At 43.0% G+C, this 17,151-nt stretch overlaps 2 protein-coding genes across 3 annotated transcripts in view; one reads left to right on the forward strand and one right to left on the reverse strand.

Moving 5' to 3' along the window:
• Nucleotides 1–377: 377 nt before the first annotated feature.
• LOC115605566 (translation initiation factor IF-2-like) lies at nt 378–3,985 on the reverse strand. The gene is made up of 2 exons (XM_030480220.1): nt 3,147–3,985; nt 378–572 (listed from the first exon to the last, which is right to left on the reverse strand). Exons 1-2 carry the CDS (start codon nt 3,833–3,835, stop codon nt 551–553), a joined length of 711 nt encoding a protein of 236 aa, XP_030336080.1. The 5' UTR covers nt 3,836–3,985; the 3' UTR covers nt 378–550.
• Nucleotides 3,093–17,151, forward strand: part of HMGA2 (high mobility group AT-hook 2) — a 121,607-nt gene continuing 107,548 nt past the window's right edge. The window contains exons 1-3 of one of the 2 annotated variants that reach the window (XM_030480222.1): nt 3,093–4,588; nt 7,228–7,314; nt 15,124–15,174. In XM_030480222.1, the coding sequence (XP_030336082.1) occupies nt 4,478–4,588; nt 7,228–7,314; nt 15,124–15,174 (249 nt within the window). In that variant the 5' untranslated portion in view covers nt 3,093–4,477. The remainder of the gene's footprint in view (nt 4,589–7,227; nt 7,315–15,123; nt 15,175–17,151) is intronic. The other variant, XM_030480221.1, reaches the window with a different exon arrangement.

The raw sequence follows: 17,151 nt of genomic DNA on the forward strand, positions 1-17,151 counted from the left end.
TCTTGTCCCTGCTCTTCTCCTCCTCTCTCTTGTATCCCCAGAGACCAGAGGGAGGTCCACGCAAAAAGAACCAGGGAAAACAAAAGTTAACTTTTCCCACAAATACAGACAATATTTGCAAAATGTACTTCTGGGAGGACTGGTTTTCTAGAAACAGAGGCTCAGGTCCCAGTTCCTCGAGTACCCACTGCAGCCTTTCACTAAGTATCTTTAGCTACTCTGGTTGACCAAAAAAGTGAAATTCCCAACCAGTATATGACCCTTATAGACACAGTAGCCTCTAGCACCGGAAGGGTCTCTAAGGAGCTCTCTAAGTGACTTGTGAGCTCCATGAAGAACTGAGGAAATGGGCAAAAATTCTCCTGAATTTTACCATCTGCTCTCCCATCCCTGGCCTTAGACATCTTTCAAAATCAAACCACTACTGCTCCCCCTGAGCCAGTGCCTTGAACTCACCTTATTATCCCTTTTGAGTAGTTTGCACTTCATGAGAACTGGGGTGGAGAAAACCTGGTGAGCAGGCACTGTAAAGTCGGTGACACACTTCCTATCACACAGACTGCATTGCAGACCTTCAGGGAAAAGTAGAAGCTTGGAAAAAAACTAAACGTTCTCTCCTTGTATAATGCACTTACAGTTGAGACCATCTGAGCTCTCAGACTTCCACAGGTGGGAGTCAGTTATAGTTATGTATGGGTTACGTTAGGTTGCTATCTATAGGTGGTATCTCTCTATGAGGGTGCACAGCATGAGCCTGTTCATGTGTGGTTCTTCTGCATCCGCAGACTTTTGAGAAAGGAGGTAGATGAAGATGTGAACAAGGGAAGGGGGTACCTTGCTGCTATTCAGAATCTCCAAGGCCTATTTAACCTGTGATTTTCTGGCTTTCTAAGATATTTTGCTGCAACCTGGAGTTCTGTCTTCTGATGCAAAATATTATTGCTGCTGTTAGACTGCACAATTTAAAAAGATCCCCTCTAGGAACAGAGGCAAATTAACCCTCCACAAATCATCACACTGACTACAGAATAACAAACGGCCTTTTTATAAGTGTTCTGGGTTAGGTAACGAAATCTCCATCTTATTTTTCATTCTCTTCTTAATTTTATAGGAAATTCCTCTAATTTCTTTGTAAATTTTGAGTTTGTAGGCTCAAAGAGAGTGGAAACCAGGCCTTATTTTATGTTTATAATTTTTTTCCTACCCTATTATGAATGCTTCCAGGAAGGGGGGGGGAAGGACTGACAATTAATACTTCAGTTGATAGACCAAAGCTTAAATCTCAGGCCAAAGCTGGTGGAAAGTAGGTCATCTCTACTCCAGTAACGTTGCAGGATTGTCTTCAATGAATTATGCAGTTATATTCACTGGTGTTTGCACTGAACCATAATCCACACTGTCAGGGGATGGATTGGAACAGTGGAAGGACCAGTTACCACATCTCTTTTGGGAAGGAATCTGTAACAAAACCAAGAACTGTTTCTGGCTTCTCAGCTTCCACCAGCCACTTGAGGAAGTGAGGCTTTCTGGGTTCTGGATGTCATGTTGTTTACCTGTGTTAAGGTACTCTGGACATAAATGATGTAAGAACAAGTTTTTGGATTAGTCTAGACAGGCTTGTATCCCCAGAGCTGCCATCAGGAATATCATACTGGTTTCTAATCTATGAACTTTTGGTTAAGAAGAGAATTGAGACAGTTTCAAACAAAGACCCACAGTCATTCAGATCTCCAATACTAATTCTTGTAATAGTGAATCTGTAGGCAGACATCCCTAGAAAGACCCAAACAGTGCAAGTGCCAAGACCTTTCCTATCCAGACAGCTTTCAAAGGGTGATTTTAGGAGCATTGCTGCCATGTGAAGATTATTTGCTTATGGCTTTATGTAAAAAATCTTCATACTATGGTATTGTTAGTAGAATTAATCAAGGGAAGATTGATGGAACTATTATTAGCCCATGTAGGATGAATCTGTGGAACGGGAATTTTGGAGCTACAGGCTTTTAGCAATTGCATATAGCACTTTCTTCCAAAGAAATGGATACATGAATATGCTTCAAAGAGGTTAATGGATGTTATAAAAGTTACTTGCTGCTACACTTTATAGACTTTACAATCTCCACTTGGAATCCAGATCTTATACAGCAGCTTAATCTTTTGATGTACAGAATGGATGTAGGGCCCTGTGGATTTCTTCACGGTGTGATGGAAACTGAGTATTTTACAAAGTATAGTTGGGACTACAAGACTTTTCTGATAGCTGTGAGATTTAACAGGTGGACTGTGTCCATCTTCCATAGCTGGTTGCTTTTGGGGATGGGAGGGAAGCAGGCTTTGGGAGTCTTGTGATTGGATTAAGAACACTTTGGGAATATTTTCAGCCTTAAGAGCTGTTCTAGGATTACTCTTTCTTTAGTCCATCTGTCTGCAGTGTACTTTTCCTGTTCCACAGAAAATAACTCAGCTGTCTCCTCAGCACAGTCCTTGCTCATCAATGATTGTGTATGTTTGACTGGAGTAACTGTTTGCCTGATTATGTTTATTTATCTGTAGACGGCTAAGAATTTATAAGGTATCGTGACAATTGGATGTATCCAGATAGCCAGTACAAGAAGCACTGCAGCGGTATCTCTGCCCTCTTCACATTATATGTGAAAATGTAACTTTCTTTTTTTTCCCCTTCTAAGAGCTCTCTCGTGTTTGTCCACCCCCGAGTAAGGAAGGAAGGAAGGATGTGAGGAGACAGTTATAGGGGTAGCTCTCTCTCAGTCAAAGCGCAAGACCTTGAGGGAGGTGTGGCATGGGGGGAAATGCCGAAGTCGCACATGGAGCCCAGGTGCGAGCGTTTTCTTTGGGGGACGCACAGACACCGGGTCCTCCCTGGCCTTTGTGGCGATCTGTGTGTGCCACAGTGAAGGGGCGCCGAACCGCGGTTTGCACGGGAGAGGACCAAACGCCAAAGGAGGGAGAAGGCTGTATGGGACACGCTGCCTGGGGAGTTGGGGAAGGTCTGTAGACCGCAGCCCAGCCGCGCTCATGGGAACAATGTCGGGGCAGGGCTCTCCAAAAGAGGTCATTCCCGCGCCCGTCACCGTCGCGGCAGGAAAGCTCCGACCCGCTGCCGGGTTACACCGCCCACATCTTACCCAGGCGGCCGCCGTCCCTGGAGGCGCCGAACCCGCCGCACCGTGTGCCGCCGGCAGCGCGGCCCCGCGGCCACCGCACCGGCAGCGCCTCCCCGGCGGCCGCACCGGCGGCGAAGGAAGGGGCCGCGCTCCCGTCGGGTGCCCGCGGGCCGGAGCGCGAATGGCGCTCGGCGGCGCCGACGCGGCCGCGGCACAAGGGCGGCCCCGGCGCGGCCGCCTTTGTTCCGCTCGGCGGCGGGGCGCCCACGTGCAGCGGCGGCGGGGCGGGGATGGAATGGGATGTGTGCGGGGCTAGAGCGCCGAGCCCGCGCTCTCCTCCGCCGAGCGCTGCGCGGTGGTGCGCGGGGCGCCGAGACCCCGGCCTGGCCCTTTAAACCTGCCGCGGCGGCGGGGCCGTGCCGGTGCGGGACACGTGAGGCGGCCGCGGCGGCGCTGCCCGGCTGCCGTGCTGCTCGTGTTTTATCTGGCCGGCCGCCAGCCCCCGCTCGCTGGGTTTTCGGTTTTTCGCTCTGCCTCCTCCTCCTTTCCCCCCCCTCCCTTTCGCGCAGCCCCCTCCTGGTTTTTCCACCCGCGGGTAAAGGTGGATTTTCTTTTCTTCCCCCCCCCCTTTTTTTTTTTTGAACCCTCATCCTAGTTGAGTCCGTGGGCAGGACTCGCATAATAATATTTCCAGTCGCAGCAGCTCTCATCACAGATACGAACCCAGCACCGCCACCCCCTTTTTTCCCCCTTCCCCAATCTCCCAAATAGTTTTATTATTTTTTTAAATGATCGCTCTTTTTGCCCGCTGCTCCCGCTGCTGCCGAAATCCCGGTCTTCCCAGGGTGCATGCTTCTGGCAAGACTGTGCAGTGTTCTCAGTCCATTTTCAGTGTGTCTTATCTTAATTTGTCCTGATCCGATCTAAGCGCGATAGCCACCACTTGCTTTCAATTTGTAGGATCTTTCTTCCCCTTCTTGGTTTGCTCCCGACTACCCTCGGAGTGTTTCCCTCTCTCCTTGCATTTCCAGGGTTGCAATTTACTCTGCCTTTTCTTCTTCTATTTTTTTTTTTTTTAAACCTCCCCTTTTTTGAATTGCTTCATGTTACTTACTAACCATTCCTAAATTGTAAGAGAGATTCATTCCCCCTCCTCTTCCACCACCACCAGCACCACTACCACCATCACCTCCTCCTCCTCCTCCTCCCCTTCTCTTCTCCTTTTTGGCAGCACCAGGACGTCCGGTGTGGTGGTGGCAGCGAGCAGCAAAAGCAGCAAGAGCTCGTTTTGATTCCCCCCCTTCCAAGGTGCTTTGGAGAGACTGGTTTAAGGCTGAGCAGCAGAAGTCACGATGAGTGCACAAGGTGAGGGACCCGGTCAGCCTTCCACTGCTGCCCAGGAGCAACCTGCAACCGCAGAGCCTCAGAAGAGAGGACGAGGCAGACCCAGGAAGCAACCACAAGTCAGTATCGCATAGATACGTAGAGCCGCAGATCTCTAGGCATGTTATAGGCATGTACATGTACTATGCTGCAAGCGAAGGAGTCCCGGAGCCGGGGCGGGGGGCTTTGTTGTGCGCTGCTTCCCGGCGAGGCGGTGCGGAGGCGTAGCGAGGGGCTCCGCCGGCGCCCCGGCGGGCGGACTGCGGGAGCGGCGGGAGCTGCCGCGGGCGGCCGAGCCACCGCGCTGCCTCGGGACTTTCACTATTGTGCACGGAGCGAGCTGGGGCTTTTCAATGTAAATGGGGAACATGGAGCAGCGCGGCTCCGACCAACCAGCGCTCGCTGGGTCATTTCGAGCTGATTTTGAAATTGCGAAAGCGAGGAGCGGGGAACGGGGCTCTCCTGTCTCCCTCCTCTCCCGGCCCTTGCAATGTCTCAATCTGTGCGTGTGTGTGCGTGTGCGCGTGTGTCGGGTCCCACCGGGGCTGCTGCCGCCTCCGATCTTGACCAGCCCAGCCCCTGACTGCCCCTAGATCCTGGGGTTGGGGGAGAGGAGGGTGTCTAGAAAGTCGCAGAGGTTTTTTCGCCCTCTCTTTTTTTTTTATCCCCTTCGCCTGGCGCCCCCCCCCCCTTCTCCACCTCCCCCCTCACCCCGTCATCGTATGCAGAGAGGTGCCCCCGTTGCCGATGGAGGTGGGGGGAGGTAGCCGGAGGGGGCTTGCCCTGCATTTGCAACACCTATTGCCTTTGCTCCGGCGCTTTCCCAGGCAGGTCGAGCCGAGGGGCACCGTTCCCGGGTCTCGGTGCGGGGAGTGGAGCCCCGCTTCCTCCCCCCGCACCGCCAGCCGCGAAGGGGACGCGCCGGACTCCTATTTTTGGCTTGCAAGACCTGAATCCGCGCTAAGGTTGCTAGACCCGTGCATTATCTCCACCACCCCCCTCCCTCCCTTGCCTTCCTCTCCCTCCCCGAGTGCCATTGTCGCCGCATCGCCTGGAGGTGCGGAGCGGCGCTCAGCCCCGCCGCCGGCCCGGGAGCCCCGCAGCCCCTCCGCGAGCGCCGCCGAGGGGGGATCCCGCCCGCGGGTGCACCCGGTTGCGCCGGCAGCGCGGGGTTGTTCGCAGCCCTTTCCATGCTTCCCTCGGAAGTCACGACTGGGAAGTAGCGCTGCCTGGGGAGCTCATTTTTTAAAGCGAGCTTCCGCGGGCTTTAAAAGGGTTGACTCTCATTCATTTAGCATCAGCCCGCTGCCCCGAGAGCCTGCGAGGGGCTCCGAAAACACGGCGGGAGCTGAACAGCAGAGCCCCGAGCAGGGGAGAAACCCGGCTGCTTTGCTTCCCCTTCTTTCCCACCGATGTGCTGCTGCAAATCGTACAGAAAGTATTACTTTTTGGAAAGGCATGAAAGCGGAGCCCCACGTTTTCGCGCTCTGCCCTCCTCAGTGACACTTAATTCACCGGAGCGGCTCCGGGCTCTGCCCCCCGGTCCCACTTCACCCTCCGGGCTCCCTCGTCCAGCCCCAGCACCAGCGCTGCGAGCTCCCGCCGGGGCTTTCTATTTTATTTTTCTATTATTATTTCCCCCCCACACCTTTTTTCTTTTTTTTTCTCTTGTATCATTTGGATGTATGGAAGAGAAAGAAAAGCGCGTCCCTTTAAGCGTGGTCAGCCCAGCTGTGCAGTGCCTGCGAGGCTCGCCACTGAGGGCTGGAGCAGTTGGGGAGTCCCCTCGCCAGCCTTCCCTCAACCTACCCGGGAATTCAGAAAGCTAAAGGGTTTTAAGATGGTTTAAGTTAACAAACTGCATTTAATTAGTTTTACCACATCCTGTAATCTGAATGAAATGTATAATATTTAAGGCTAGAAGAGTTTTATAGTGTTTATGATTCACTGAATAAATATTTGGAATCCGAACTCTTCGTAATTCATACCCATTTTTAAGGGCTGGTTATTTACTGTCAGGCAGAGGAGCTAGTTAAGAAACAGCTAAAATAATAAGTGTTCCAGTCGAGTCATTTCAGAGTTGGGGTATTGTTTCCGATATTTTCCTTTGTCGAGTTTTTTTGGCTTGCTAGTGCTCTGTTTGAAGAAACTTTTACATTTGCGTTTTAGTACAAATGAATTATGCTTAGAATAGGTGTGAATATAATGCTGACTACAGAACAACAGAAAAAAATCCAAAATATTTGTGCCCCTGAGAGAGAAAATAGTCCAAGCTTACTTTACAGTTTTCTGGTAGTTAACTTTTCAACCCCAAAAAAAAACTTGTACTAGAAACTGCATATGGTAATTGTATCTTGCGATAATGAAATGCAACTGAAATTAAATGGGTAACCTATTTTTTGAATAATCATTCTTATGTGAGGGAAATCATAGCCATCTTCTAAAATTGTGTTTTCTTCTATTACTTACGTGTTAGAATATGCAAACATTTCAAAGTTTTTGTGCAATTACAAGGGAAGTTAAACTCTTTTGTTGTGCAAAATATATTTTTTCTTTACCTCGAGTTGTTTAATTTTTCATGTTGCATTTTAAGTATTGTGTTATTTATTTATACTGTTAATTCACATGTTTTAAGTAACTTCTTAGTTACAGTTTATCCTTCAGATGTTCTGGGTTAGTTGTAGCCTCTTGCCACAATAGCATGTTTTCCTGTATTTAGGAACCAACTGGTGAACCATCTCCTAAAAGACCAAGAGGAAGACCCAAAGGAAGCAAAAACAAGAGTCCCTCTAAAGCAGCTCAGAAGGTGAGATTATTAAAGAGAGAGAGTTCCTAATGCTGTTTTCTCATCAACTGGTAGCAAAAAACCCAGTCCTTTAGGCTGTGACCTGTGCAGTTGGAACCTTTTTAATAATAAAAGCTACATAAACCACATCTTTTGTATTTTTAAGATTAGAATTAACATGATGCATGAAGATCTTAGGTACAGACCCTAGGCTTGCTTCCTGAGTAGCATGCACATTAGGGAAATAACATCATGTATTTGATGTGTTTACTAAGATCTCCTGTATCTAGGAAGAAAATCAACATTAAGGATATTATTTTCTCAATTAGGATTTTTGAAAGAGGAAGATTAATTTCTTGTCCACTTACAGTTGTTACTACTCCGGACCAAATCTGTATATTAAAGCTAAGTGTTTTGTCAAACATAGGTTAATTAGAAGTAAATCCAATTATGTGTTGATGGAAATAAGTGCATATATTGAAATTTACAGCTTTAAAATGTGATGGTAAAGTAAACTGTGAATTACAGTAAAAGCCTACTATATCTTGTTTAGTAATCAAAGAGACTTTTACTTGTAGTGCTATTAGTCTTCTGAACCACTACTTCTGCTTGGTGATGGGAGCAAACTTTTATTCTGGTGGTTCTGAATGCATTTAGCTATAGGAGAAGCTCCCTGAAGTCACTGCATTTAATGCATGGACTTTACATCACAAATACAATGTGAAATTGTGACTTAATTTTACTTGAATGGGGCAAGGATTTACTTGAATTGGGCTCAGCATTAGAAAATTATGAAGGCAAATAATATCTTTCTGTAGGAATTAATTTAGAGAAGGCAAATATTTGTGTATAGGCTTGAAAACTAACATGGGAGTTTTGTTTATGTTGATGGTTACACAGCAGTTAGCACTAATTTACAGGTACTAAATTGGAAACAAAAGCTTACAAAATCTGGTAGTGAACTGTAGTGCTTAAGTATATCAGTGTCTTTTAAGTAGATCTGTGACAAAAATGTGCAGGGAAGGTATTTGTGGTCTCATGTAATTATGGTTCTTTTTTCAGTATGCCTATGATACTGACCATGTTAAGTGTGATAATTTTCAGTGTTATAAATTACTATAGCAACTACTGATGAATATTAAATCATTGGGGGGGACTATGGTTTCATGTCTGTTTTAAGTATTTTCAACATTTCTTTGAGGGACGTTTTCCAAATCTTTACATTTATAATTGTTTTTTACTTGCTGAGCTGGGAAAAAACCCAGTACATTCTGTCAGGAAGTTCATGAGTTAGTAACAAATGCTTTACAGGTTAAGTATTTAAAATATATCAATCAAAGCCACTCTGCAACCTACTGAGCTTAAAATGTTGATTTTTTTTTTTTTTACATAGTAAAAAAGTTCCTCAGATTCACTTTAAAATAGTTTAAATTTCACTCTTCAAAAGAGAGAAAGCGGTTTTTTGTTAGTCTAGCAAATCCAAATGTGAGCTTTAGTATTTTAAATATTACTCTTAGGAGTGTTGGCTTTCCTAGGAGAAATATTTGTAGTAAGATTAAATTTTAAGTAATTCATAGATGTGTGTTTTAAAAAGATATTTCTAAAAGAAATATTAGCATTATTTCATTTATATGAGTGATTTGGAAATCAGTATAAATGGAAAATAACTTAAAAACATTCATTTATATGTAGGTATATCAAATGAAGAGCTTTATAGATTATTCTGGTGCATATAGTTGTTGGGGATTTTTTAACGTAATTTATGAACTGAGCGATTTCACTGTAACGTTTTGATTTTCAGAATGCATCAAATTACTGCTCTAATTAAAGCAAACCATTTTGGGTGTTGGTAATGTGAAAAATTGCCCAAAGACCACGTCTTTTTTTATCATAAAAAAACCTCTTGGACAGGTATGTAATTACAAGTGTGATTTGTTTCTAGGTTTGTAGATAAGGTATATAAATGTTTGATAAATCCTCTAAAACATAAACCACTTATAAAGCCTGACTAGAAGAACGTCACTGAGATCACATTTCAAATAAATATTTTAGCTCTTTTTCCAAATTGATAATTAACCCTCTCTAAAATGGTTCAGCTTCTCAATAGGCATCTCAGAGTGCTTTTTTATGTAATATGAATTCTGATAGTTTTTCTAACAGTAATATGGATGGAAAGGGTTTGGCACTGTGAGAAAGCTTCATTTGGCGGTGAGGGTATCACCTTTTACAAGAGTGAGCTATATGTTTAATTTTGTGGTAAACATATTTACACGTCCATATGCATACATATATTTATTTACGGCTTTCTACAGCCTGTCTCAACTCTCAGAAAGAAAGCTGGCTAATTTAGCTTAAGCCTCTCTACATGTGAACCTGGGTACTATACACGCAACTGGAATTTGCTGGAATGTCTAAAGAATAGTGTGTGCCCTGGTTGTTTCAAAGGGAGCTCATTGAAATGTAGTAGAGTGTTCACAACGTGTAAGATAAACGTTGGTCAGGAGAACCCACCGAGCAGCCATGAGAAGGCACTCATGATTAATTGATTGGGTGTTCTCTTGCAACCATTACACATCACAATTAAAAATGTATTCAACAAACTGGCAGTGAGTTAAAAATACTCCACAACTGAGACTTTGTTTTGTTGCACTTCAAAAAGGATATGCCCTTAAATCAGTTGACATACAGTTTACCCTGGAATCATGGCTGTGTTGTCTATTTTAGATTTCTTGGTTCATGGGATTTTTTCTTTTTTCTTTTTTTTTTTTTTTTTTTTTTTTTTAGCTTTCAGAGCTTGTGTTTGGTCTTAGTAAACTGGCCTTGGGGCATCTGAAAACAAACTGTGCTTGTTAGGAAATTAGCAATGTGAAACTTGACAATGCATACAGAATGTTGCAAGACCAACTGGACAGCTAATAATGTGGCAATTACTCTAATTTTAGGTAATAGGCATTTTTTTAAAAGCCTCACATGTCACACATGCCTGAGTGGTTAGAAACTGGGCACAAAAGGTAAACTGCATTTTATAGAAAACCAAACCATTTCCCAATTGTTTAATTTTCACAAACAGAAGGAACATGACATGTTAGCAGATGAGAAGAGATAGACACAAAAAGGCTCTTGATCATCTTGTACTTGAGTCCCCACAATTAGGCTGTTATTGAAGTCTGTGTCTTTAAACAAATCATAATGTTATTCATTCAAAATATTTGTTAAAAATTAGCAAAAAAGTGAAGATTTCCCTTTTATTCCCTAATGAATGACTAGTTTTGCAGGACAATCTTAGTAGGGATGTTCCTTTTTAGTTTCGTGAGTGTTCTGTGGTTGAGCTTTGTTTAAGCTCAGCTGTGTTCCCAGCCCATTGCATTTCCCTTAAGCATTCAAGGGCTTTTCTTTGTTTAGCTCCTGTAGTTGGGCTTGACAAAAATACTGTATATGCATAAATACTCTCCTATTTGGAAGGAGGAAACACAGTTGTGAGGTTAAAAAAAGGAGTAGTAGCTACTATGTGTTTATCTTGAAGGAAAATATCAAGGGATATCCCAGGAATATCTAAAAGTAAACACTCTTTAGTGAAATTCACCTTCTGTTAAAATATTTTGAGTTTTGTTGTAGCTATTGATGTAGTGAAGTTCACTGAAAACACCTATGGATCTTGAAATGCCATCTTCTGAAAACCAGGATTTGTGGTACTGTGTGTGACTACACTTACTACTGTCTTTACATTACATGGCCAGAGTTTGGTATGTAGAAAGGCATGTCCCTGAGTTAAGCAGTCCAAAGGTAAAAAAAAACAAAAGCGCATGTGACCAGGACTCTGCCCTAAATTGGTTCATGAAAATCTATTTGGCTTCTCCATGCTTCATTCATTCTCACCAACACCAGTCATTACAGGCTTAAAGGGAAAACAAGATCAGATTTATCAAGTGATTGTAGCATGGTGATTGTACCTAAAAAATAAGACCTCAAAATCAGGCATTTTGAGCAAGATGGGAGAAGCAGAAGACTGACTCCAGTTTAGAATTAAAATGGGTAAAACAGGACATGGGAAGCATGATTTTTTTTATCTAGCCAATGCCTAGCCTATTTTTTAACAAAATAACTTATTTTTTAGGAGAGGGACACATTTCTGGGAAAGGTCTTTTGACACAGTGATCTTTCTTCTGAGACCTCTCAGTTATTTCACCTGACTTACAGCTCCGATGCATTTTATCTGAGGTCTCCAGCAGATCATTTTGCAAAGTGGATAGAGTTCTCCAAATTTGGGTTCTGTTGCATTTGAGATCTTCTTTGACAGCAGATAGATGCCCAAAGAGCACTTTATAGCTTTCAATTATTTATACTTGTCTTGGTAATTGCTTTCAGTAGTACAGCCTCAGTTTCTGTCTGGGCACAGTGCGTTTATGCAACAACGAGGTAGAGATGATAGGCAGTCAAATCCGTTTGGAAGCAGAGTTTGATGGCCCTGCCCTGGTACAGCGCTTAGATGAATTGCAAGTCGGCCTGGGGACTGTTAGCTGATTCCAGGCAGCAGTGACTGGAATGACCATCTTCCTCACCTGGGGCAAAAACCACCCGCATTTTCTATATAGATCATGCACTTAAATGCGAGTAAGTCTGGTTCTGTTCCTAAAATGTGACATAGCAAAAATGATGTATTCGTATTATTGTTTATAAGGAATTTCGTGATTTTTCATGAAACTTGTTTCATGTTCGATAACATTCCCGACCCTCCTTTAAGTGTGATTATTTCATGTCTTAGCTGTACAGAACAAGATCATGCCTCATAATGTAGCACCAAATGTTAGGAAAACCCTGACCAAACACATTTTAATTTCAAAAAGTGCTTTACAGGGTGAAGGCAGCAGCTTCCTTTCTGATGAAGCAGGTACCAGCTGCTGCATGTAGGGTGGCTGGGAACGCGTGCATCTTGCTCCCCAGATGCGAATCCATGTTACTTCTGGGTGGCTTGGAGCTCTCTCTGGGTTTGTTCCTAGCTTCAGAGGCAACACTTCAATTAAAGCAAAGAGGCAACAGACTGGCATGTTTCTGATTATGCAAATACCTGTTTCAGAGGAAGGGGAATGCTTTGGCACTTACGTGTTCCTTTTCTTATCAATTAATTTAAAATTATGTGGAGAAACATTGAATTACTTGTCTGATATGCAATGAAACCTTTCTTCAGGTGCTCAAATTAAAAGACAGTCTTGTGCTGTTGGAGAAAACATAAGCTATGTTTGCAAAATGCAAACTAAAAAATATCCAGAGGGCGTTAGAATATTTTCCTAAGCTTCACGTCTTTATCATCACTACTGGACTGCCACTACTCCTTTTGGTTGTTCCAGAAGTGTTTTGTCTTTCTTTTCCCTTGGAATGGAGATAAAAACCTCCACTTTGGAGGTTCATTTTCTGCAGTTTAGTCTGTGGAAACCTTCCTATTTACTTACAGAATTGCTCTGTACCAAAACACTGTCTCTGGCATGCCCTGCTGTTTGCTCAGCTCACCTCTGGGAAAGATTTGGTTTTGATAAGAACCATGGAAATGTTTTTCTTCTAACATGAGGTGAAATCATATACAGCAGGAATATAGTGCCTTTCAATCTGAAAGGTCCCCAAGCACTTGACAAACTGATATCCAAACTAGCCAGCAGGAACACTAGCCACTTCTGACATGGTCCTTTCTCAGAGGGAAGGCGCAGCCCTGTTTGTGGCAAGCGGCCACGCTGCGTGACAGTTCATGGCAGGAAGCAAAGATTAGTTGCTCAAAGAAATCTCTCATGTTCTCTTTCCCATCAAACTGGATTATACACTGTAGTTACACTTACAATTTGTGTCAGGTTTGTAGGAACGTTAATTATAATACCAAAGTAGTTTTCATTTCCATAAAGTTAATTGTTTTTTGTAGAGTTTTGGAAAAGGGTCTTTCCTTCAGATGTGGTAAAATACAGAAGAAAATAAATGGCATTTGTGCTTTGATAGTATGTCAGGTGTTGATTTGTTAAGAACAATTTTAACCAATATTTTCTCTCCAGTTTTATACCCAGTGTTTTATAAAGTAAACATAAATGGAGGGGGCTACAGCTTGTCAAAACTAAGCCACATCTTTTTTTGCATCCTTCAGGTTGTAAGGTATAAAGAAATGAACACTTTAAAAGGAAACAAAACTATGAAATAGACAGCTACAGGATATAGTAAATGCACTTTAACAAGTATTCTCATAAGGGGGTTTCACCTTACATGTAACACCGGTGTAAACGATTAAAGAGCAGGTTTACTCTTTTAACAAGTCTGAGTGATAATTTTGCCCTTTAGGAGTGTGAATTTTATTTTTCACAGCTTTCTTCTTGCTGAGATATTTATTTCAAAATAATTGCATTTAACTTGCAGGGCAGTTTTTTTTTGTAGAGATTCCTCCACAACTTCTTCAGCTCAGGTTCTCTTTTAGAGGTATCAGATTTACAGAGCATTAGGTTACAGTATATGTTACAGAGATTGACCAGCAAGTGATTTGTTTAATGACGCAGTTGATTTCTAAGGGCAAATCAAATACACATACAGTTAAATGGGAAAAAAACAATTAATGGAAATGTAAAAGCACATCCACAGAATGTGTGCTAAAAGTCTTCATTCTGAGGGACTTTGTATGTGGCAAGTCCTGCCCTCACCAAAGATGGTGGCAAAAATCCTCATCACCCTCAGTGAGACAGGATTATTTACCCGATGAGGAGTATGGATGGCTAGAACCTATCTAGAGAAAATAACCTGCCATTTTCATTTTAAAGCCTATAAGTACTTTAGTGTACCGCATACGACATAGTATTCATAGTGTCATACAGTTAATTAATGAGTCTGTAAGAGAATCCATATTTCCTTTGCAGTGAGCCTCAGGATCAGTTGCGGGGCTTATATAAATATAACTGTCACTTCTAGGGCTGTTTCCTTAAACCTGAAAAGGGAAGGTGTGTTTTGGACCAGTGAAAGGTTTGCTTGCAGCTTAAGGATGTGCTTTTGTCTGGAAAACTTCACATGAAGTAGAGGTTATTTCCCAATACAAACACACACATGTTCATGGTAATAGTCTGTCCAAATCCATTTCATGCATGAACATCATGAGTCTAAAAGAAGGAATTGTGGCTCCTATAATGTGCTTTGTTCAGGCTTGAAACAGGCTGTATTTTTGATTTAGTGACTCTGTGTGTATGTAGATGTTTTGCGTTTGTTTTCAGCTTTCTAATGCTTGGGAAGTGTTTCACCAATGTAGCACATCACAGTTGATTGAAATAATCAGAAAGACTATACTTTCCACTGTACATAGTAGCGGTGCTTTTTACTATGTCCCCGTCCTAGTCTGTCTTGCTTAAAATACTGAAAGGAGGAAGGAGAATGCTGAAATAAATTTCTGACAGCCTGTGCAAGACTAAATTTGGTGTTATTGGGGGTTCTCAGGTTCCCAAACTGCCCTGCGCCCCGATCCACAGTCTGCATGCCCCGTGGCTGGCCCGGGCTGGGGCACCCTAGGCTGTGCTGAGGGCACTGAGCAGCTGGGTGTGCATGGGCATGCTCCTCTGTGCCCCTGGACATGGGGTATATCAGGACCAGGGGCACCACTGGGGCAGGTGAGGCATTCCCTAGCCATGCTGTCTAGGAAATGTCAGAAAAACCAACATAATCACATTCCACCAGATTATTCCACCCATAGAGCAGGAGGGGGCTTGATGCCACCCAAGAGAGATAATTATGGCTAATGTTGCAGGAAAGGAGTTCCTAGTTACTGGGTCTGTTAAATAGTGCTGAGGTACAAAATATGTTGTGTTTCTTCTCCCTTTACAGAAAGCAGAAGCCACTGGTGAAAAGCGACCCAGAGGCCGGCCCAGAAAATGGGTAGGTATTTCACTTCCAATCATCTGATTTATTCGTTGTGTTATAAAGCATGTTATGAAGTCCATTCTTTCAGAGAACAACTATTTCTGCTTTATTTGTAAAAAAGAGCATCCATCTTCTGTGTCTGTTTGTTCTACTGGATTGACTAAAGGGTTAAGACAGCAGAGAAGTTAACCACAGCTTCCTACCTTTAGACTCTGGTAGTTTGCTCAAGACACTTTACTATTAAATGTTTGCTGGGAGTGAATATTTATGTGTCTCTTATCAGCATGAAAAGGGGCACAACTCTTCCTTCAAAAGAGAGTAACAATGATAACTTGTTCAGTAATTGACTAACAAAGGTTAAAGGGGCACTATCAGACATCAGAAGGTGATTAAGAGAGGTGATAATACTCAGATGTAGTGTGCACAAGATAAAGTTTAAAAGTTTTAAAACCAAAACTTCTTTGTCCTACATTGCCTGGAAACAGGGTATTTTCCTTAAATCCAGTGAGAAAGAGAGAGAGAAAAAAAAAAAACCCAAACCAAAAAAACCCCAGTGGGATACTTGTGCTTGGAATTTAGTTTTTCCAGTCTGGGCCATCTTCATGCCTCATATAATTGTAGTGACTAGTAATATGTTTCATTAAAAGTTTCCTCTTTCGCTGGCCCTTTAGTGTGTAGATGTGGCAATCAGGTATGTGTGGTTTGATTCTTTGGACATGGAAAAGTTTCTGTCTCAGATACTAGAAATTCTGTGTTCTCACTGATATTTACAGCTAATGAGAGTCTGCCTTGTGCGCCTCTTCTCTGCACATCTTTCACTTACGCAGAGGCTTTCAAAAGAAATGTGAAGGAGGTGTCACTTGGAAAGCATGATCAGGTATTAGAAAATATGAAGATGTGGCTGTGTGCTCCATCACAGAAAGTTACCATTTCTGATTTCCCTTTTCCAGTTCCTTTTGCCTTTATCTGGTCAACAATTTTCTTTAAACTTATTTTTCAAATCCATCTCAGTTTTGCTCCCTTATTTTACTCTGCTTTCTCCTTCCTCTCTGCAGTCATTTTTTCCCTCATTTTGTTCAGTTACTTTGCATAGATGTCAACAGAGCCTTAAAAGTACATGCTTCCAAAAGCTCAAAGAAGATCAGAAGGTACTTAAAGCTACAGCTGAGGTTCTCTAGAATATCAGCAGCTAAGTAAGGGAGGGGTGACTTTAACAGTCGCTTTAAGAACTAGTTCTGTGGCATTGTCCACAGTGATAAAGTACCCCAGTTTATTTATTTGGAGAAAACAGACTGTTACATACTAGATGTTTGCTTATGCCTGTAGTTTTTAAGTCAAACAGATTTCAGGTAAGTGAAGAGGCTCATTAGCATTAGGAAGAAGGTGGCATGTTCAAATGTACCTGTGCTGGTGATCTTCTGAAACGCATCTTGCAGAAGGCAAATGCCAAGGGCAGTAAAACATGGATCAGTTACTGTCCGCTTCCTCCCATCCCGCTCAGACCTTGCAGTGTGGATGCTGAGTGTTGCTTGCTTGATCCGCACCTTGGGTGCAACCCCAGAGGAAGCAGCAGAAATAGTTGGTTTATGAGAGTAATTTGTAACAGGCAGGCCATCCCCACTGTATTAGGAATGTGTGACAGTGGAATAGGGGTAGTTGAAGAGCTCTGCGAAGAGGGAAAATGCGGCAGTGTGAAATGTTAAAAAGATTTTCTTTCCCAAGCACTTGTAGTCAGAAACTAAGGTGAGTTTTCAGTGGAAAGGGCGAAATGCAACCCTTGTGGCATCTTTTAGGCTAGACTGTTTCCCTGTTATTTTTTTATCTTTATGGGAAGAAAGAATAGGCAGTATCATTAAGTTTAGTATGGGCTGCTTGTTGGGTGCAGAATCTGATTTGCAGAAATGGGAATTAGTGGTTATTTAATAGGTGTATGCATTGCTTTATTGTGAGACCAATGCAACAGTTTAACTCATTTTTTTTAAACTTAGGCAT

This window comes from Strigops habroptila, chromosome 3 (genome assembly GCF_004027225.2).
Source record: "Strigops habroptila isolate Jane chromosome 3, bStrHab1.2.pri, whole genome shotgun sequence".
Lineage (NCBI taxonomy): Eukaryota > Metazoa > Chordata > Aves > Psittaciformes > Psittacidae > Strigops > Strigops habroptila.